The 23,736-nt window shown below is 40.7% G+C and overlaps 2 protein-coding genes across 2 annotated transcripts; one reads left to right on the top strand and one right to left on the bottom strand.

Moving 5' to 3' along the window:
• Positions 1–3,401: 3,401 nt before the first annotated feature.
• LOC113611940 (60S ribosomal protein L39) lies at positions 3,402–3,748 on the top strand. Its single transcript, XM_027091407.1, has one exon. It carries the CDS (start codon positions 3,442–3,444, stop codon positions 3,595–3,597), a length of 156 nt encoding a protein of 51 aa, XP_026947208.1. The 5' UTR covers positions 3,402–3,441; the 3' UTR covers positions 3,598–3,748.
• A 1-nt stretch (position 3,749) lies between these two features.
• RGN (regucalcin) lies at positions 3,750–22,746 on the bottom strand. The gene is made up of 6 exons (XM_027091401.1): positions 22,271–22,746; positions 20,017–20,199; positions 6,785–7,000; positions 5,143–5,274; positions 4,627–4,781; positions 3,750–3,945 (listed from the first exon to the last, which is right to left on the bottom strand). Exons 1-6 carry the CDS (start codon positions 22,437–22,439, stop codon positions 3,895–3,897), a joined length of 906 nt encoding a protein of 301 aa, XP_026947202.1. The 5' UTR covers positions 22,440–22,746; the 3' UTR covers positions 3,750–3,894.
• Positions 22,747–23,736: the final 990 nt, after the last annotated feature.

Here is a 23,736-nt window from a genome sequence, read left to right as displayed (position 1 = left end):
AATCTGACATCTGTAGAACACTCCACTCATAACAGCAGAATACACATTTTTCTCAAGTGCACATAGAACACTTAGCAAGATAGACTATAACCTGGGTCATAAATCAAACTTTAATAAATTTCAAAGACTTGAAATTATAGAAAATATGCTCTCTGACCATAATGGAATTAAACCTGAAGTCAATGCCAAAAAGATAACAGTAAACTCTCCAATCATTTGGAAATTAAACAACACACTCAAAAAGTCTCCAAGGAAATTAGAAAATATTTTGAACTTAACAAAGATGGAAATACAACATATCAGTCTTTGTGGGCTGCAGAAAAAGAAGTGCTGAGAGGAAAACTTATAGCATTAAATGCTTATTTTAGAAAAGAAGAAATGTCTCAAATTCATAATCTAAGATTCCAATTTAAGAAGCTAGAGAAAGAACAACATAAATCAAAATAAAGTAGAAGGAAGAAAATAATGAAGATAGGAGGATAAATCAGTGAAATAAAAAATCAGTTCTTTTAAAAGATCAATACACTGATAAACCTCTGGCAAGACTGACAAAGAACAGAGAAGACACAAATAGCCAGTACCAGGGATAAAGGGGGATGTTACTACAAACCTCATAGACATTATTAAAAAAAATAAGGAAATACTATGAACAACTCTAAGCACATAAATTTGACAATTTACACGAAAATGAATAGTTCCTTGAAAGCCAGAAACTACCAAACCTCACCAAGATTAAATAGATAACACGAGTAGTCCTATAATTATTAGGGAAAGTTTAAAAAACCTTCTGAAAAAGAAATCTCCAGGTCCAAATGGCTTCACTGGTGAATTTCGCTAAATGTTTAAAGAATAAATAACCATAAATAGACACTATCTTTTCCAGAGAATAGAAGAGGAGGGACTACTTTCTAACTCATTTTCTGAGGCCAGTCTTACCCTGATATCAACACCAGGCAAAGACACTAGAAATATAGAAAACTAGAGACCAATATCCGTGATGAACATAGATGTAAAAATCCTCAACAAAATTTTAGAAGGTTGAATCCAGTAATATATAAAAAGAATAATATGCCACCACCCAGGGCGGGGTTTATCCCAAGGATGCAAAAATCTATCATATTAATGTCTAAAGAAGAAAAACCATATGATCGCTATCAACAAATGCAGAAAAAAAATGATAAAATACATCCAGAATACTACTACTGGGCTTCCCTGGTGGCGCAGTGGTTAAGAATCCACCTACCAATGCAGGGGACATGGGTTCGAGCCCTGGTCCAGGAAGATCCCACATGCCGCGGAGCAACTAAGCCCACGCACCACAACTACTAAGCCTGCGCTCTAGATCCCACGAGCCACAACTACTGAAGCCCACACGCCTAGAGACTGTGCTGCACAACAAGAGAAGCCACCACAGTGAGAAGCCCGTGCACCACAATGAAGAGTAGCCCCTGCTTGCCGCAACTAGAGAAAGCCTGTGTGCAGCAAGGAAGACCCAGCGCAGCCAAAAGTAAATAAAAAATAAATAAATAAAATAAAATAAAAAACCAAAATACTACTACTAATAAAAACTCTCAGCAAACTAGACTAGAGGAGAACTTACTCAACCTAAGAAAGGGCATCTACAAAAAATTCTGCAGCTAACATCATATTTACTGAAGAAAGACTGCATGCTTTTCTCCTAAGATTGGGAACAAGGCAATGATATCCACTCTTACTATTCCTATTCAACGTAATGCCGGCAGTTTTAGTCAGTGCAATAAGGTAAGAAAAAGAAATTAAAATATACATATGGGAAAGGACAAAATAAAACTGTCTACTCACAGAAGACATGATTATATATCCAAAGAATCCCAGAGAAGTTATAGAGATACTCTTAGAACTAATAAGTGAGTTTAGCAAAGTCATTAGATACAAATTCAAGCTACAAACACCAATCATACTTCCATAAATGAGCAATGAACAACTGGAAACAAAAAATTTAAATAATAATAACACAATAGCTCCAGAAAATGAAATACTTGGATATAAACCTAACAAAACATGTACAAGATCTGTATGCTTGGGACTTCCCTGGCGGTCCAGTGGATAAGACTCCACTTTTCCACTGCAGGGAGCGGGGGTTTGATCCCTGGTCGGGGAACTAAGATCCCACATGCTGCATGTACGGCCAAAAACAAAAACAGAACAAAACAAATATCTGTATGCTGAAAACTACAAAATGCTGATGAAAGAAATCAAAGAAGACAAATAATTGGAAAGACATGCCATGTTCATGGGTTGGAAGATTCAAAATCGTAAAGATGCCAATTCTCTCCAAATTGTTCTACAGATTTAAAGCGATTCCAATGAAAATTGCCCCTGGATTTTTTTGTAGATATAGTCAAGCTGATTCTAAAATTTATATGGAAGGCCAAAGGAACTAAAAGAGCTAAAACAATTTTGATAAAACAAAGTTGGAGAAATCACAGTACCCAATTTTAAGGCTAATTTATAGTGACAGAAATCAGATCAGTGGTTTCCTGGGGATGGGGGCAGGCATACAGAAGGACCAAAGGGAAGGATTACAAAGGGACACAGGGAAAATCTTGGGGTAGTGGATAGATTCATTATCTTACTTGAGGTGTTGGTTTCATTAATGTGTATATATATGTCAAACTTATCAAATTGTACACTTTAAATATGTGTAGGTCAATTATAACTCAATAAGGCTATTTTTGTTTTGTTTTTGTTTTGTTTTGTTTTTTGTTTTGCAGTACGCAGGCCTCTCACTGTTGTGGCCTCTCCCATTGTGGAGCACAGGCTCCGGACGCGCAGGCCCAGCGGCCATGGCTCACGGGCGCAGCCGCTCCGCGGCATGTAGGATCTTCCCAGACCGGGGCACGAACCCGTGTCCCCAGCATCGGTAGGCGGACTCTCAACCACTGTGCCACCAGGGAAGCCCCAATAAGGCTACTTTTAAAGTATTCTTTCCAAAGTGATACATTACATCTACTAGGTGGCAGTCGGAACCATAGATTTTGCCAAAATGTTTGATTCTTATCCTCCAGCAATATTTTAATTTGTAAAATAACATACAGGAAAAGTAATATGAAGGCACTGCAGCATATTTTATAAGATTATGATGAAAATAAAAAGGAACATAATCATAGCAAGTCATTACCAGACTACTATTTATTAATGTTTTAAAGCTTTAGGTATAGTAAGTATCGAATGCAGAGTAAAGAACAAATATGGTTCCTTCCCCCTTCCCCGATTCCACCAGCAATTTGCAAAGAATCAAGAGGCTGGTTGACGGTTGAACACCTCTATATTTCTATAGCACTTTTGCAGAAGGCCTTATAGTATGTTATCAAAACCACCTGTCACCCCTTGTTAAAAATGCTCTATGGCCCTCTTTTCTCTTGTCCTCCATTCTATCTGCGGCTGGATTTGATCATCGCCATGTCTTCTCACAAGACTTTCAGGATCAAGCGATTTCTGGCTAAGAAACAAAAGCAGAATCGTCCCATTCCCCAATGGATTCGAATGAAAACTGGTAATAAAATCAGGTACAACTCTAAGAGAAGACATTGGAGAAGAACCAAGCTGGGTCTATAATGAGCCTCACATATGAATTCACACACATTATCAGAACATCACTAGTGTCTGGAACAGCTGCCTGTGTTTGATGCTCTCTCCTCTTGAGCTTTCCTCATCACTGCTCACTGTGTAGCTCTGTAATAAACATGTGAACCTTTAAAAAAAAAAATGCTCTATGTTTTAAAAATTGTAATTAAAAATTTAATCCTATTAATATCATTGCTTCATTTTTTTTTGTAACTAGACTGAAATTTCAGCACCAGAATTTTCTAGTTGTCTTCTAAGTCTCTTCCACTATGAAGGAAGGCCTGTCACTCATCCTGCATAGGGATAGGGAGGAATTCCTTTGACCCCCAGGCCAGTTATCTGTTAAAAAAAGAAAAGAGAGAAACTCTGATACAAGGTAATTCACAAGTATTCTCCAAAAACATTTTTATGATCCACAATAATATATTTAGCCACCTATTATCCTTGTTTTGTTTCCTATAATAAAAAGGAACTATTTGATTAGGTATTTATGGTCCAACCCAATTATTCACATAGATAATAATTCAACTAGCAACCATTTACAACTAGGATTGAAAACTGAATTTATTTCTATCTTCTTCCCATCTGTTAAGAAAGGGGTTTGCGCCAGATGATTTCTACATTTCTTTTCAGCTCAAGAGATCTATAACTCTTATCAGTGTTTATTTCACTGCCAAAAAAAGTTAAGAACCTGAAAATATTCTTGCAACATCAAAACAATCAACTAATCTTATAAATGTGTTTCAAACACTGGTTTTCCAAGCCTATTCTACTGATTTATAGAATTTCAAACACCACTGAAGCAAAAAAATATTTTAAAGCACTGTACAAAGTGGGCTAAACACATTGTCCTGGACTTCAGGTCTAGAAAATCTCAATAAAATGTTTTTAAGTCTAGCATGATGAGCTTAAATGCCAAATACAATTGTATTTGGGAAGTATGAAAAAGCACCAATCATTCAGTTACTTAACCGAAGATCTCCCATCTCACCCTCAAAATAAAAGATATAGCCAGATCACCTTGAAAATTCCACCAGCTTCAGGTTGCTGCAGTAGACCCTCGGGGTCCATCCCATCCCGGGCACTGGTCACATACATTTCAGAGTAATCCTTCCCTCCGAAGCAGCATGAGGTTGTTTTAACAACAGGCAACTTCACAGTTCGGAGTCTTTTCCCTAGGTCACCAAATATTTCATTTAAGTCTAGCTCTAGCAAATTTCCACCCGCACAACTTTTCGGGACCCCTTGTGGAGCAATAGGAAAGTTCAAAGAAGATTTGGAGGTCAGACTTCGCCCAGGTATTTCACCTACCTTCCCTGACAATTTCTTCTGGGCAAAAAAGATTTACCTCTACAGGAAAAAGAGTTCTGACTATAACATTTTGGGCTATATCTTTGGCCTTTATTTCCAAAATCATCCAATTGAGACCTTTGAATATATCTCTATATAACTTTATTAGTAATGAAATTTCTCTGGCCCCTAGCGTCTGGTGTTTTCTAGACATGGCGGGGTTTTTCCATTCTGCTGTGGGCCTACCTGTCTCAGGATCCAAACGGATCACTCTTCCTCCATTGTAACAGGCCACCCAGAGCTTCCCCTCAACATCAATACACATTCCATCAGGGATTTGTTCTTCTTTCTCCAGCTTGTAAACACTTCTGCGGTTGGCTATGGTTAAAAAAACAAACAAACAGACAAACCAAGCACACACACACCCCCCAAAACCACAGGCCACTCAATACTGAGCATCAAACAATGAGCAATCAAGTTGATTATAAATACTGATCGCTTCTGCTTATCCAGTGTCTGGCAAATGGGTACCACAGGTGGGATGATTCAGGAGGATTCCTAACTCTAAAAATGTCTAAAAACATGAGTGGGCACCCCTCAACAAAGGATTTGTACTGTAGGATTTGGAGTGGATTCACTCCCTTTAGTTTGGGTACAGACACAGCTAACTAAGCTTTCAGAGGAGGAGAGAAAAAAGAAAGCAGAATTCTTAATAAAATAACAAAAGATATTTTTGAGGGACCTGAACTGAAGCCCTGCATGCCCACCTCAGACACACTTCAGTCTGTGGTTAGACCTTTGCTGTTTTACTTCCAAAAATGCCTACTTTGGGGAATTCCCTGGTGGTACAGTGGTTAGGACTCCACGCTCTCAGAGCCAAGGGCCCAGGTTTGAGCTGCCAACAGTTCACGCACAAAAACTAACAAGGTGCATGAGTTCTGTTTCTGCCCAACTAAATGCTCCAAAATCACCTTATCTAAATATTAGAAGAGCTTGTTTCTGAAAAGAGGGGTATTCTGAAACCAACTGGCCGGCCTTAAAGGGAATCATAATATACAAAAAACAAGCATCAAAATCCAGAGGAACATTACACTACAAAATCCAGGTCATTACAGTAATCAGATTGAGGTGTAAGGGGAAAAATGTTAAAACCATGTGTAAGTAAAGTGGGTAAAAACAGTCATGAAAAAGAGCACTACATATTTCAAAGCAAAACATCTGTGCTGGAATATTTAGCCTCTGATTAAATCTACATGAGACTCATGATTTTTTTCAAGTCATTTTTATGATTGGTTTTGCTCTTGTGGTCTGGCACCTTTCATGAAAGTTTCAAGCACTCCTTTTTAAATTCTTTCCAATAATTGCTTTCCTCCCAGTTTCCAACTATGGCTCATTTAGATCCGTTGGTGGAGTTGAACAATCTGCAACTACTTTTTTTACTTTTCCATTTTGAAAGGTTGTTAATTTGTCTTTAAGTACTTGCCTATAGTTAACTAAAGTACAAATAAGAAATATCAACCCCAAACTCTAATTTTCTGTTCTTTTGTCCCATTCTGTTGTATACTATTTGCCTTTAAGCACCAGCTGGTAGAACAGGATCCGTTTTACAGTGAGCCTCTTTCTAGTGATGGTTGCAAGAAAAAGGATTAAGGATCTAGCCATATTATGCAAACTGTGGCCATATTTAGTTGTGCTGAGAGCCATGGCTTGACTGGCAGCAGAGTCAAGTCTGTGTAATCATTACAATATTGGAATCATAACATTAGGCAGTTCTTTGTTTGAAAAGTAAGGGCCTTTTCAAATGGGTTAAGGGCGAGGCAGCCTGCTAGTCATATGCATATGAAAAAAATACCAGCAATATTAAGAAAAATAATGAAAAAGTACATACAGATCTTCCCTGTTTGCAGGTCATAGTCAAAAGCATCCACCGAGTAGGACAGGCTATCGATGTAATAGAAGATTTTGTGGTCCAGAGACCAATCCAAACCATTGGAGATGTCCACCTGGTCAAAGTACTTTTCCACATGGTGGTCAGGAAAGAGGGAGTACAGGGACCCTTGGTGCCGCTCCAGAACTGCTGGAGCTGTTTCCTCAGCCATGGTACCTACAAAACCCAAAGAGTATGGAGCTCAGCTGCACAGCATCCCGCGCATGCACTGCACCATCTTCTCTCACCAGGACTCCTTCCCTGTGAGGAAATCAAGGAAATTATTATACAATCCCAATCTGGGTCCTATGGGTTTTTTTTTTTTTTAATGACAACTACCTTGCTTATAACGCAAATTAAAACTACCTTGAGAGGTTCTGGTTCCAGACATCTGCACCAACCTCATTTTCTCGCACTGAGCACAACTCTAAGACCTGGACAAAATGCATGGCATAGCTATTTGACAACTCTGCAATGTGAATTATCAGGCGGCTCAGAGAAGAACACAGAATTTGAAGTATCACCTAATTGGTGGCGAGTTCTTGAGCTCTCCATTTTATCCTCTAGTATGTCCTGGCCTGAACTCAACCCAGCTTGAAACTTGGAAGTGAGCACCATGGTGCAGGCAGAAAGAGGTCCGAGAGAAACCTCTAGATCTGGCGCAAGGAGCAGAAAACACTCCTACGGCTCAGAGAGAGAGTGGAAGAAACCCCCTGCTTATTTTCTCCATTTTCTCATGCACCAGCCCCCAGGCAATTCTGCAGTGAGGGTAGCAAAGGCAGAGAGAGGTCAGCAACAGGAAACTACAGGAATCAAAACTCTGAGGGAAGGCGACATTCCTCTGCATTTAGTGAAGCTGCAGGGACAAAAGGGCAGATCAAACACCGTTGCTTTCATGTTCTCTCTCTCTCCCCTCCTGCCACTTGGCCCTGGAGGCAGAACAGTCATAGAAGTGGGTGGTTTCTGACTGGAGGAATGAAAAGGAGCTACAGGAAGCTGGAAAGTACTAGAAGAGGGATGATGCTCAGGAATGCAACCCCATAAAGTTGTTTGTGATCTGCTGGGCTCATCTGTTTGTACATGCATGGATCTGATTCTAATTAGCATGCTAAAGATTTGGAGAATGGAGCTAATGGATAGAACTCCTTCTAGGTCTCAGACTGACCACTGAGTGGCGCACCTAATGGCACCTAATAGAAAGTAGGAACTTGTGGAAAGTGGAACTTGTGATCTGAACCTAAACATACAGATTGCTTACTGAAACGAATATATCAACATTCTCCATAGGATTTAAACAAGACCCAGCATCTCATAAGGAAATAGTCAAAATGTCCAGGATACAATCCAAAGTTACTTGGCAACACAAAGAAGCATGAAAATCTCAAGTCGTATAGGAAAACGAATCAAGAGGCAGACAGTGAGATGGCACAGATGTTGGAATTACTTGACAAAGACTAAAGCAATTCTTATAAAAATGCTCAAAAGAACGATCTGCAAAGTCTTAAAACAAAACTCAAAATAGCAGCAAAGGAGGAGAAATATAAAGAATCCCCAAGTGAAAATTTTAGAACTGAAAAATGAAATTAATGAAATAAAAAACCCACTGGATGGACTCAATAGCAGAATAGAGATGACAGAGGAAAGAGTCAGTGTATCTGATGCTAGATCAAGAAATTATCCAATCTGAACAACAGAGAGAAAAAAAGACTGAAAAAAAATAGAGTGTTAGGGACCTGTGGGATAACAACAAAAGAGCTAACATATGTGTCACTAGATTCCTAGAGAAGAGGACAAAGAATACAGGGCCAAAAAATATTTGAAGAAGTAATGGCTCAAAACTCTCCAAGTTTGGTGAAAAGCATAAGGCTATATATTTGAGAAGCTGAGCAAACCCCAAACAGGATAAGCCCAAAGAAACCTATACCCAGACACATCATAATCAAATTTCTAAAAACTTAAGTTAAATAGGGACTTCCCTGGCAGTCCAGTGGTTGGGACTCCATGCTTCCAATGCAGGGGGCACGGGTTTGATCCCTGGTCAGGGAACTAGGATGCCACATGCCATGTGGCATGGCAAAAAAAAAAAGAACAAACAAAAACCCAAAAAAACAAACAACCAAACTTAAGTTAAATAGAAATCCTTAAGATTAATGAAAGAAAAATGACATACATACAACATATAGGAGAATAATGATTTCAATGACTGTTGATTTTTCATGAGAAACTGTGGAGGTCAGAAGAAAGTGATACATTTTTAATTTGTTGAAAGAAAAATAATGTGTCAACCTAGAATTTTATATCAAGTGAAAATATCCTTAAAGAATGAAGGTGAAATAAAGACATTCTCCTGTGAAGTAAAACTAAGAGAATTTATAGCCAGCAGACTTGTTCTAAAAGAATTGCTAAAGGAAATTCTTCAGACAGAAGGGAAATACCAAAAGAAACAACAGGAATGAAGAAAGAGCAATAGAAATAGCACGTATATGAGTAAATATAATAGACTATTCTTCCTTTTAGCTCCTTAAAATATTTCTGATGATCGAAAGCAAAAATTACATTTTCTGATGGGATTTTAAATCTATGTATATAAAGACAACTATGACATAAATGGGTGATTGTCAATTGAAGTGGTAAAATATTGGTTCTAGACAGACTGTGAAAAGTTAACTATACATTTGTAATCCATTCAGGAGCCCTTAAAAAACTATACAGAGAGATATAGTGAAAAATCACAATAAGTAAATTAAAATTGAATTCTAAAAAATATTCAAATAACCTAAAAGAAGGCAGGAAAGGGGAAACAGAGTAACAAAAAATACAGAGGGAAAGAAGAGAAAACAAATAATAAAATGGTGGATCTAACTCAAAGCATATCAATAATTACATTAAATGTAAATAATCTAAACACATCAATTAAGATAATGTCAGAGTAAACTTTTTGAAAATAGAACTATATGCTGTCTATAAGAAACTCACTTCAAATATAAGAGACATAGGTAGCTTAAAAGTAAAAGGATGGGAAAAGACCTATCCTATGCAAATATTAATTTAAAAAAACTGTAGAGGCTATGTTAGTATCAGACAAGATATACTTAGAGCAAAGAAAACTACCAGGGATAAATAGGAGTAACTACATATTGTGAAAATAGTCACTTCACTAAGGAGACATAATAATCCTAGATGTGCATGTGCTTAACAACAGACCTTCAAAATACACAAGGCAAAAGTCAGAACTGAAAGGAGAAACACACAAATCCATAATTCCGGTTGGAGATGTCAGCATCCCTTTCTCCGTAATAGACTCAAGTAGATAGAAAATCAGCAAAGAAATAGAAGAACTGAATACCATTAACCAAACTGGACTTAAGTGACATTTATAGAGAACACTCCATTCAACAACAGCAGAATACACATTCTTCTCATGTGCCCATGGAATATGCACTTAGACTTGAGTGTGATCTCAGAGGATAGAGCAGAATTTAACATAATGAAGAAATTGGAAAGCTCATTTACTATAACATGCTCTATCTGAAAGAAGAGTGAGTTAGAGGAAAATGGACTGAAACTGGGAAGCCTGAACAGTAAGCCAGACCTCCCTCCTTGTTTTTTTGCTATAGGGCAGTTGGGCTTGTTTCCATTATTTCTGTTCCACCCCCACCCACCCCCTTCCCCCACTATCTGCCTCACAGAAGGAGATGCCTGGAGCATGAATGTGGATCCCCCACTGCTTAGAAAGGGCTCTTCCTTAGTGGGAAAGAAACTGGAGCCCTGGTTTATCATTATCTAGTAGTGAGCCCAGACAGGTGAGACCTTGGGTGTTGGGACACCTTCAGGGTACTACCCACCACTAAGAGACCCCCATCCAGACTATCAGATGACCCCACCCTTTTCTGGGCCAGGGACAGCTCTCAACACCTGCTGAAATCTATAAACTCTCTCTAGAAAAATTTTCTCAGGTGCTTCTGACAGATGCACATGACCAGTATGTAGGCACACTGATGCCTACAATTTTAAGGGGTCTCCAGAGGGCAAAGGTTAAGAATTGGGGACTCCAGGCTAAGAACTCAGGCCTCTGAGGGCATTTTAATTTTGTCTCACCAAGTGCCACAGAGCTGTAAACTTCTAGCCATAAGGGAGAGAGAAAATCAACTTCAACAGGAGGTAGAGTATCCAATCATATTTCTTCATCCTGCAGAAATTACTGGCAGAAGGGCTTCCAATGGATTCTCATCTTTAATCTTTCAACCTGTCCTGGACTAGATCTGTGCTTGTGTAAAGTCCAGGAAGATGGGAAACAATCCACACCACCTGCTCAGATCTTACTTACCTTCCATGTTGAAAGTGAATGGAGGAACTTCCCTGGAGGTCCAGTGGCTAAGACTCCGTGCTCCCAATGCAGGGGCCCCGGTTTGATCCCTGCTCAGGGAACTAGATCCCACATGCATGCCACAACTAAGAGTTCACATGCTGCAACTAAAACATCCCGCATGCCACAACTAAAGATCCTGCATGCCGCAACAAAGACCCAGCACAGTGAAAGAAAGAAGGAGATAGAAAGAGAAAGGAAGAAAGAAAGAAAGGAAGAAAGAAAGAAAGAGAATGGAGCCAGGACAGCATGGCTGATGATGTGAGTGGAAGAGTGGGGAGGTGGAAACAGCAGGGATTTAGAATCAACTTTGGCTAACTATAGGGTTGTTAGGATGGGAGCTAAATGAGAACTAAATGTGAAATGCATTATTTAATTTCAAACTTAGAGTTAAAATTCATTTAAATCTGTATATAACTCATTCTGCAGCCATCATAATAAAGATGGCTTCAAGTGAGAATCATCAAGGAATGTAAAAGCTAAGGAAGATATTTTGATGAGGACCAGGATATTTGCTTGGACTTAAAGTATCTCCCCATGTTGTAGCCAGCCTCTAAGTTGACCCATAATGATCCCTGCCTCCCAGTATTCACACCCTTGTCTAGTCCCCTCCATAATTTTGTGACCAATAGCACATGGCAGAAGTGATGCTATGTCACTTCTGAGATTGGTTATAATAGGACTGTAGCTTCCATCTTGGGCTTTCTCTCTTTCTCTCTCTCTCTGCCTCTCATCACTGGCTCTGGGGGAGGCCATGCCCCGGGCAGTCCTATGGAGAGGCCCACACAGTAAGGAAATGAAGCCTCCTGCCAACTGCCTGCCATGTAAGTCAGGTTTGAAGCAGATCCTCCAGGCCGCTTCACAGACTCCAGCTCCCTCCAAGGCTGTAGCCCCAGCCAACAGCTTGACTGCAACTTCAGGACATAGCCTTGAACCATGCAGCCAAGCCAGACCCAGGTTCTTGACCTTCAGAAACTATGTGAGATAATATATGTTTGTTATTTTAAGCCACTAAATTTCAGGGTAATTTGTAACACAGCAATAGATCACTAACAGACCCCACAAACTGCTTATAAATTGCAATTTAAAAATAGTAGCTATGTAGTAGAGAAATCTAAGACCTCAACTGGGTGATCAAAACTGACATCACCAATGAGGGACAGATGGTATCCAGATGGGATACCCCGAGAAGGACAGAACAGCACCTATGCAGTGATTCCAGCCATGAATATATAGCATCAATCTAATCACAAGGAAACATTAGACGCAAAAACATGAGGAAAGTTCTGTTAAAAAAGAGGGGAGTTGGGCGAGATTGTAGTCTTCAAAAATGGCAATGTCGAGACGCTGGCAGAGCTCACGTCAAGGAGTACTTCCCAGAACTTCTGCTGCCAGTGTCCTTGTCCCCACGGAGAGCCACAGCCACCCCCTGCCTCTGCAGGAGAACCTCCAACACTAGCAGATACACCAGAAATACATCTACACGTGGAACAACTCCTACAGAACACCTACTGAACGCTGGCAGAAGACCTCAGACCTCCCAAAAGGCAAGTAACTCCCCACGTACCTGGGTAGGGCAAAAGAAAAAAGATAAAAACAGAGACAAAACGATAGGGACGGGACCTGCACCAGTGGGAGGGAGCTGTGAAGGAGGAAAGGTTTTCACACACTAGGAAGCCCCCTCACGGGCCGAGACTGCGGGTGGCGGAGCGGAAAGCTTTGGAGCTGGAGGAGAGCGCAGCAACAGGGGTGCAGAGGGCAAAGCGGGGAGATTCCCGCACAGAGGATCGGTGCCGACCGGCACTCACCAGCCCGAGAGGCTTGTCCGCTCACCCGCCTGAGTGGGCGGGGCTGGGAGCTGAGGCTCGGGCTTCGGTCAGAGCGCAGGGAGCAGACTGGGGTTGGCGGCGTGAACACAGCCTGCAGGGGATTAGTGCACCACAGCTAGCTGGGAGGGAGGCCGGGGAAAAATCTGGAGCTGCCGAAGAGGCAAGAGACTTTTTCTTCCCTCTTTGTTTCCTGGTGCGCGAGGAGAGGGGATTAAGAACGCTGCTTAAAGGAGCTCCAGAGACGAGCGTGAGCCGCGGCTAAAAGCACGGACCCCAGAGACGGGCATGAGACGCCAAGGCTGCTGCTGCCGCCAGCAAGAAGCCTGTGTGTGAGCACAGGTCACTATCCACACCCCCCTTCTGGGGAGCCTGTGCAGCCCGCCACTGCCGGGGTCCTAGGATCCAGGAACAACTTCCTCAGGAGAACGCATGGCGCGCCTCTGGCGGGTGCAACGTCACGCTGGCCTCATGCTGGCCTCTGCCGCCGCAGGCCCGCCCCGCACTCCGTGACCCTCCCTCCCCCCCGGCCTGAGTGAGCCAGAGCCCCCAAATCAGCGGCTCCTTTACCCACATCCTGTCTGAGCGAAGAACAGACGCCCTCCGGTGACCTACACGCAGAGGCGGGGCCAAATCTAAAGCTGAGCCCCGGGAGCTGTGAGAACAAAGAAGAGAAAGGGAAATCTCTCCCAGCAGCCTCAGGAGCAGTGGATTAAAGCTCCACAATCAACTTGATGTACCCTGCCTCTGTGGAATACATGAATAGACAACGAATCATCCCAAATTAAGGAGGTGGACTTTGAGAGCAAGACTTATAATATTTTCCCCTTTTCCTCTTTTTGTGAGTGTGTATGTGTATACTTCTGTGGGAGATTTTGTCTGTATAGCTTTGCTTCCACCATTTGTCCCAGGGTTCTATCTGTCCGTTTTTTTCCTTAATAATTATTTTTTATTTTAATAACTTTATTATATTTTATCTTACTTTATTTTACTTTATCTTCCTTCTTTCTTTCTTTTTTCCTTCCTTCCCTCCTTCCTTGCTCCCTCCCTCCCTCCCTCCTTTCTTTCTTTCTTTCTACTTCTACTAATTCTTTCTTTCTACTTTTTCTCCCTTTTATTCTGAGCCGTGTGGATGAAAGGCTCTTGGTGCTCCAGCCAGGAGTCAGTGCTGTGCCTCTGAGGTGGGAGAGCCAACTTCAGGACACTGGTCCACAAGAGACCTCCCAGCTCCACATAATATTAAATGAAGAAAATCTCCCAGAGATCTCCATCTCAACACCAGCATCCAGCTTCACTCAACGACCAGCAAGCTACAGTGCTGGACACCCTATGCCAAACAAATAGCAAGACAGGAACACTAACCCACCCATTAGCAGAGAGGCTGCCTAAAATCATAATAAGTCCAGAGACACCCCAAAACACACCACCAGACGTGGACCTGCCCACTAGAAACACAAGATCTAGCCTCATCCACCAGAACACAGGCACTGGTCCCCTCCACCAGGAAGCCTACACAACACACTGAACCAACCTTAGTCACTGGGGACAGACACCAAAAACAACGGGAACTACGAACCTGCAGCCTGCAAAAAGGAGACCCCAAACACACTAAGATAAGCAAAATGAGAACACAGAAAAACACACAGCACATGAAGGAGCAAGATAAAAACCCACCAGACCTAACAAATGAAGAGGAAATAGGCAGTCTACCTGAAAAAGAATTCAGAATAATGATAGTAAAGATGATCCAAAATCTTGGAAATACAATAGACAAAATGCAAGAAACATTTAACAAGGAACTAGAAGAACTAAAGATGACACAAACAACGATGAACAACACAATAAATGAAATGAAAAATACTCTAGATGGGATCAACAGCAGAATAACTGAGGCAGAAGAACGGATAATTGACCTGGAAGATAAAATAGTGGAAATAACTACTGCAGAGCAAAATAAAGAAAAAAGAATGAAAACAAATGAGGACAGTCTCAGAGACCTCTGGGACAATTTTAAACACACCAACATTCGAATTATAGGGGTTCCAGAAGAAGAAGAGAAAAAGAAAGGGACTGAGAAAATATTTGAAGAGATTATAGTTGAAAATTTCCCTAATATGGGAAAGGAAATAGTTAATCAAATCCAGGAAGCACAGAGAGTCCCATACAGGATAAATCCAAGGAGAAATACTCCAAGACACATATTAATCAAACTGTCAAAAATTACATACAAAGAAAGCATATTAAAAGCAGCAAGGGAAAAACAACACATAACACACAAGGGAATCCCCATAAGGTTAACAGCTGATCTTTCAGCAGAAACTCTGCAAACCAGAAGGGAGTGGCAGGACATATTTAAAGTGATGAAGGACAAAAACCTGCAACCAAGATTAATCTACCCAGCAAGGATCTCATTCAGATTTGATGGAGAAATTAAAACCTTTACAGACAAGCAAAAGCTCAGAGAGTTTAGCACCACCAAACCAGCTTTAGAACAAATGCTAAAGGAACTTCTCTAGACAAGAAACACAAGAGAAGGAAAAGACCTACAATAACGAACTCAAAACAATTTAGAAAATGGGAATAGGAACATACATATCGATAATTACCTTAAATGTAAATGGACTAAATGCTCCCACCAAAAGACACAGATTGGCTGAATGGATACAAAAACAAGACCCTTATATATGCTGTCTACAAGAGACCCACTTCAGACCTAGAGACACATACAGACTGAAAGTAAGGGGATGGAAAAAGATATTCCATGCAAATGGAAACCAAAAGAAAGCTGGAGTAGCAATTCTCATATCAGACAAAATATACTTTAAAATAAAGACTATGAGAAGAGACAAAGAAGGACACTACATAATGATCAAGGGATCGATCCCAGAAGAAGATATAACAATTGTAAATATTTATGCACCCAACATAGGAGCACCTCGATACATAAGGCAAATACTAACAGCCATAAAAGGGGAAATCGACAGTAACACATTCATAGTAGGGGACTTTAACACCCCACTTTCACCAATGGACAGATCATCCAAAATGAAAATAAATAAGGAAACACAAGCTTTAAATGATACATTAAACGAGATGGACTTAATTGATATTTATAGGACATTCCATCCAAAAACAACAGAATACACATTTTTCTCAAGTGCTCATGGAACATTCCCCAGGATAGAGCATATCTTGGGTCACAAATCAAGCCTTGGTAAATTTAAGAAAATTGAAATTGTATCAAGTATGTTTTCCGACCACAACGCTATGAGACTAGATATCAATTACAGGAAAAGATCTGTAAAAAATACAAACACATGGAGGCTAAACAATACACTACTTAATAATGAAGTGATTGCTGAAGAAATCAAAGAGGAAATCAAAAAATACCTAGAAACAAATGACAATGGAGACACGACGACCCAAAACCTATGGGATGCAGCAAAAGCAGTTTTAACAGGGAAGTTTATAGCAATACAATCCTACCTTAAGAAACAGGAAACATCTTGAATAAACAACCTAACCTTGCACCTAAAGCAATTAGAGAAAGAAGAACAAAAGAACCCCAAAGTTAGCAGAAGGAAAGAAATCATAAAAATCAGATCAGAAATAAATGAAAAAGAAATGAAGGAAACGATAGCAAAGATCAATAAAAGTAAAAGTTGGTTCTTTGAGAAGATAAACAAAATTGATAAACCATTATCCAGACTCATCAAGAGAAAAAGGGAGAAGACTGAAATCAATAGAATTAGAAATGAAAAAGGAGAAGTAACAACTGACACTGCAGAAATACAAAAGATCATGACAGATTATTACAAGTAACTCTATGCCAATAATATGGACAACCTGGAAGAAATGGACAAATTCGTAGAAATGCACAACCTGCCAAGACTGAATCAGGAAGAAATAGAAAATATGAACAGACCAATCACAAGCAATGAAATTGAAACTGTGATTTAAAATCTTCCAACAAACAAAAGCCCAGGACCAGATGGCTTCACAGGCGAATTCTGTCAAACATTTAGAGAAGACCTAACACCTATCCTTCTCAAACTCTTCCAAAATACAGCAGAGGGAGGAACACTCCCAAACTCATTCTACAAGGCCACCATCACCTTGATACCAAAACCAGACAAGGATGTCACAAAGAAAGAATACTACAGGCCAATATCACTGATGAACATAGCTGCAAAAATTCTTAACAAAATACTAGCAAACAGAATCCAACAGCACATTGAAAGGATCATACACCATGATCAAGTGGGGTTTATTCCAGGAATGCAAGGGTTCTTCAATATATGCAAATCAATCAATGTGACAAACCATATTAACAAATTGAAGGAGGAAACCATATGATCATCTCAATAGATGCAGAGAAAGCTTTTGACAAAGTTCAACACCCATTTATGATAAAAACCCTGCAGAAAGTAGGCATAGAGGGAACTTTCCTCAACATAATAAAGGCCATATATGACAAACCCACAGCCAACATCATCCTCAATGGTGAAAAACTGAAAGCATTTCCACTAAGATCAGGAACAAGACAAGGTTGCGCACTCTCACCACTCTTATTCAACATAGTTTTGGAAGTTTTAGCCACAGCAATCAGAGAAGAAAAGGAAATAAAAGGAATCCAAATTGGAAAAGAAGAAGTAAAGCTGTCACTGTTTGCAGATGACATGATACTGTACATAGAGAATCCTAAAGATGCTACCAGAAAACTACTAGAGCTAATCAATGAATCTGGTAAAGTTGCAGGGTACAAAATTAATGCACAGAAATCTCTGGCATTCGTATACACTAATGATGAAAAATCTGAAAGTGAAATCAAGAAAACACTCCCATTTACCATTGCAACAAAAAGAGTAAAATATCTAGGAACAAACCTACCTAAGGAGACAAAAGACCTATATACAGAAAATTATAAGACACTGATGAAAGAAATTAAAGGTGATACAAATAGATGGAGAGATATACCATGTTCTTGGATTGGAAGTATCAACACTGTGAAAATGACTCTACTACCCAAAGCAATCTACAGATTCAATGCAATCCCTATCAAACTACCACTGGCATTTTTCACAGAAGCAGAACAAAAAATTTCACAATTTGTATGGAAACACAAAAGACCCCAAATAGCCAAAGCAATCTTGAGAACGAAAAGCGGAGCTGAAGGAATCAGGCTCTCTAACTTCAGACTATACTACAAAGCTACAGTAATCAAGACAGTATGGTACTGGCACAAAAACAGAAAGACAGATCAATGGAACAGGATAGAAAGTCCAGAGATAAACCCAGGCACATATGGTCCCCTTATCTTTGATAAATGAGGCAGGAATGTACAGTGGAGAAATGACAGCCTCTTCAATAAGTGGTGCTGGGAAAACTGGACAGGTACATGTAAAAGTATGAGATTAGATCACTCCCTAACACCATACACAAAAATAAGGTCAAAATGGATTAAAGACCTAAATGTAAGGCCAGAAACTATCAAACTCTTAGAGGAAAACATAGGCAGAACACTCTATGACAAAAATCACAGCAAGATCCTTTCTGACCCACCTCCTAGAGAAATGGAAATAAAAACAAAAATAAACAAGTGGGACCTAATGAAGCTTCAAAGCTTTTGCACAGCAAAGGAAACCATAAACAAGAACAAAAGACAGCCCTCAGAATGGGAGAAAATATTTGCAAATGAAGCAACTCACAAAGGATTAATTTCTAAAATTTACAAGCAGCTCATGCAGTTTAACAACAAGAAAACAAACAACCCAATCCAAAAATGGGCAGAAGACCTAAATAGACATTTCTCCAAAGAATATATAGAGACTGCCAACAAACACATGAAAGAATGCTCAACATCATTAATCATTAGGGAAATGCAAATCAAAACTACAATGAGATATCATCTCACACCAGTCAGAATGGCCATCATCACAAAACCTAGAAACACTAAATGCTGGAGAGGGTGTGGAGAAAAGGGAACACTCTTGCACTGCTGGTGGGAATGTGAATTGGTTCAGCCACTATGGAGAACAGTATGGAGGTTCCTTAAAAAACTACAAATAGAACTACCATATGACCCAGCAATCCCAATACTGGGCATATATCCTGAGAAAACCATAATTCAAAAAGAGTCATGAACTAAAGTGTTCATTGCAGCTCTATTTACAATAGCCCGGAGATGGAATCAACCTAAGTGCCCATCATCAGATGAATGGATAAAGAAGATGTGGCACATATATACAATGGAATATTACTCAGCCATAAAAAGAAACGAAATTGAGCCATTGGTAGTGAGGTGGATGGACCTAGAGTCTGTCATACAGAGCGAAGTAAGTCAGAAAAAGACAAATACCGTATGCTAACACTTATATATGGAATTTAAGGGAAAAAAATGCTATGAAGAACCCAGAGGTAAGACAGGAATAAAGACACAGACCTACTGGGGAACGGACTTGAGGATATGGGGAGGGGGAAGGGTGAGCTGTGACAAAGCGAGAGAGAGGCATGGACATATATACACTACCAAACATAAGGTAGATAGCTAGTGGGAAGCAGCCGCATAGCACAGGAAGATCAGCTCAGTGCTTTGTGACCACCTGGAGGGGTGGGATAGGGAGGGTTGGAGGGAGGAAGATGCAAGAGGGAAGAGATATGGGAACATACGTATAACTGATTCACTTTGTTATAAAGCAGAAACTAACACACCATTGTAAAGCAATTATACCCCAATAAAGATGTTAAAAAAAAAACTCATTTAAACTACAAAAATACAATACAAATTTTAGTCTGCTAGAGATAACAGTTGAAAGGGATATCTATGAAGTTTTTCTCATGGGATTTTTTTTTTTTTGATACAAGTGACTTAAGTAATAATGAAAGAAGAACCCCAGACCCGTTATGAACACTTATTTTACTACTGCAGCTGTGAGGCTTTTGTAAGTCACATTCTGGTCTTCCCCAAAGCTCAGTAAGTAGGTGCTAAAGGTAAACCATACCGGCAAAGTATCTCCCAGCGGGATCCACCTTCCCGTCATTGAATCGATTGTTTTTCTTGTCTTTATCTACTGTGGCCAAGACAACTGCTGATTGATCTTCCCAGTTCAAAGCACAGAACTTTGTTCCAACTGTGGCGACATAGCCTCCTGAGTGGCGAAGGGCCACAGAGCTGACTGGGGCATCTGCAGAGGTAAAAGCAGCAGTCAGGGGGCAGCCAGTAGTCACACTGTGTCCATCACACCACCCGGCATCTCTAAGAGGTTGCAGCTCTTTTGACAAGGGGAGTGCTCCCTCCTCTCTGTTGAACAGTGAAGGTTACATAACCCAGTATATTCGTTGATCATGAACTCCGTGTGCTGTTCCGGGCAGCATGGATGTAAAGATGAATGAAACCCAACTCCTCTGGAAGCTCCGAGTCTAGCGGGAGAAGCAGAGAAGTCAAATCACAGCAGCCACCGTACACTGGGGCAGATGCCACAGCAAGTTCAGAGGAGAGGTTCCTAAGGGGGTGATGTGTAAACCAGGGCAGTTGTCACAGAGCAAGCAATGCTCAGTTTGCCTGATCTTCAGGAAATGCAGGGACACAAACTGTGTTTAGTTCCAGCAACTAGGTTTTGTGACATCTCTCTCTCCCTCAAGTACAGGACTTGTCTTTTTTTTTTTTTTTAAATTAGGACTTGTCTTGTTAAAGGTACCCTGTTTTGTATGTATTTAATTGAAAATTGTTTCTTAAATCCTTTTTGGAAGTAAGCATGATTAAAAAATAATAGAGGGACTTCCCTGGTGGCACAGTGGATAAGACTCTGCGCTCCCAATGCAGTGGCCCGGGTTCGTTCCCTGGTCAGGGAAGTAGATCCCACATGCATACCGCAACTAAGGAGCCCACGTGCTGCGACTAAGGAGCCGGCAAGCCACAACTAGGGAGCCCGCCTGCAGCAACTAAGACCCGACACAACCAAATAAATAAAAATAAATAGTAAAAAAAAAAAAAAGAAATGTAGATGCAATGATTTAAAAAAATCACGTCTTCCTTATACTACTATATTTTGTATATTTAAATTTTAGGTTTTCTGGGTTTAACATTTTTCCACATATAAGGAAACTTTTTTTAAGTGGAGAGATTGATTACCATGGTGAGTACTCACAGGAAACAAATTGACAGACTTTATTGTGAAAACATTTCCTAAGCATCTATTCAGTGCAAGACGCTTGGTGCCCTGTGCAGAAGTTGATTGGAGCCGTGGAGGGTCCCAGGGAATGTGCAAGACACTAGTAGGAGCGTCATATCCTCATCAGGGATCCCAACCTGTGGCCTGAGGCTTCTGTTAGCTTTTAAGCTGCTGTGGACACCACAAGCCCTTCCCAGGGTTGGGGGGGGGTTGTTTGTTTTGTTTTTGTTTTGAAGATTAGGGGTAGGAATATATCCCTAATGTGTGCATATTGGGAAAGAGAGACTAGGGAAGGTGATGGGTCCCTCCCCCAAGTCTGATCACAGTGGGTCACAGTCATTTTGCCTCGAGCCACAGTCATGTCTGTGAGTGAATTAAAAGCTGTTCCCTCTCATCTAAGAAAAAAAGGTCCCCAGTTCTGGGTTGAGAGTGTCCTGAGGTCACAGGAATTCCTGGTATCTCTTTCCCAGGAACACAATAATGAAAAGAAGAAACTTCTTTATCTCTAGTCAAGCCCATATCCTTGGGCCATAAAATGTGATAAACCCCTCCATGGGAAATCACAGGGCCATTAACAGAATCATACTCCAATGCACTCGAAATTCCTTTGTGAATCCTGTTTTGAACAGTGAACAGAAAGCCCTGGTTAATGCTTTCTAAGTCCAAAAGCTCCTCTTTGCACAAAGAGGGGATATATCTGTTGTTATTATTATTATTTTGTTTTTCAAATTAAGGCCTTGGCCTGACCCAAGGTAGATAACCTTTGCTGTGCCACAAACCGGGTCTCCAACTTTCACGGCTGTTAACTGAAGGTATGATGGAAAGATCCTACCGTGACTCACCATCCAAAATATAATGGGGAATGTTGCCCGGCACCCGCAGGGGAAGAGGAAAGTATTGACCATCCAGATTTTACTCCTGGGTCAAAGTGGGGGACACAGAAAGGATGACAATCCAACAGTTTTCAAGCATATTCAGTACGCTTTAACAAGAAGGTTCCGGAGGAATGACACATTAGGTGACCGTGCCTCCCCAGGGAAGAGATGGCTGTCTGGGCAGATCCAAGCCCATCCTTCATCCTTACCCACGGTCACTTGCTGCACTTCCTTGCTGAGCGAATCCCACCGGCAAACCTTTTTTGCAGGAATATCTACGAAGAGCAGAGAGTTGGATGCCTCCTCCCAGACTGGAGACTCACCGCAGCGCCAGTTCTCCCGCAAAACACACTCAATCTTAGCGGAAGACATTGTCATGGGAGAGATTTACTGAAGACAACAGAGATAAAGTGAAATGTCATCGCATGGAGCAAATTCAGCAAAACACCTAAGACGCTGGTAAGATCCCAATACAGATTGAGTTTTTAAAATCAGAACTGGAAAGGCTGGACACACTTTCCCCAGATCAGAACAAAATACGCAATGTGGCAGGAGGAGACAGATAAAAATGAAGAAAGAGCTGATAGGCCATAACACAAGACATCTTCAATCAACTTACCGGTGCTTTTTTTTTTTTTCAAGGTTTCTCTTAAAAAGAGAGAGAGAAAAAGCAACACTCCAACATCCACACCTTGGCGCTAGTGACCCCCAGAGAGAGCTGGCTGCTTCTACAAGGCAAGGCTGCCTTTATGCCAGCACCCAAGCCCCCAAGGCGGGTCAGGGGGTGGGAAACTACCTCATTGGTGGCCCTCTGGGCATCCTTCTCCTGCTGTCCTTCCCATCCGTTGCATGGTGTTGATTTCCTTCTCTAACGGCCCAAAGGCCAATCTTCCTGCTCTGCACTTTTCTGAACTGCATTTTTCGAAATGCAGTTCATCAGTGATAATACACTAAAGTAGAAATAACATCCATATTCTTTTTTTTAATTTAAGTATAGTTGATTTACAATGTTGTGTTAATTACTGCTGTACAGCAAAGTGATTCAGTTTATATGTATATATATATTCTTTTTTTTAAATTTTCTTTTCCATTATGGTTTATCATAGGATGTTGAATATAGTTCCCTGTGCTATACAGTAGGACCTTGTTGTTTATCCATCCTATATATAAAAGCTTACATCTGCTAATCCCAACCTCCCACTCCATCCCTCCCCCAGCCCCCTCTCCCTTGGCAACCACCAGTCTGTTCTCTATAACATCCATTTTCAAATTCAGACAATGGAAAGGGGGGAGAAAAGGACATTGTTGGGGCACCACTGTAGGAAATGACAGCCCCTCAGCTATTTCTTGCTGCCTAGGAAGGCACCATGCCAGTTTGGCAAGGAGTCTTGAACTCCATAGGCAGGAACATTCTATGCTGGGACTTTAGGCCAGAGGCTGTGACCAGCGAACAGGTAGAAGAAAAAGAAAAATAATCAGAAAAGAAAAAATCCTTACTTAAGAAACCCACGTGGGAGAGGAAAGACAGACAACTTTCAAGAGCATTCTCTCTTTCCCAGACTGTGTCCTGATGGTGATCAAAACTGCCTGCATCTTCACCTTTCTCCTTGACAATTATCTGATTTGAAGTCACTGGTCCCACACATGGATGGGCAAATTAATGGTAGGGGAAAAT

The sequence above is a fragment of the Aethalodelphis obliquidens genome, unplaced genomic scaffold (genome assembly GCF_003676395.1).
Source record: "Aethalodelphis obliquidens isolate GAN/ISIS:26980383/991018 unplaced genomic scaffold, ASM367639v1 scaffold71, whole genome shotgun sequence".
NCBI classification, from domain to species: domain Eukaryota; kingdom Metazoa; phylum Chordata; class Mammalia; order Artiodactyla; family Delphinidae; genus Aethalodelphis; species Aethalodelphis obliquidens.
The sequence above is the reverse complement of the archived record's forward strand: the minus strand, read 5'-3'. Positions and strand labels throughout refer to the sequence as shown.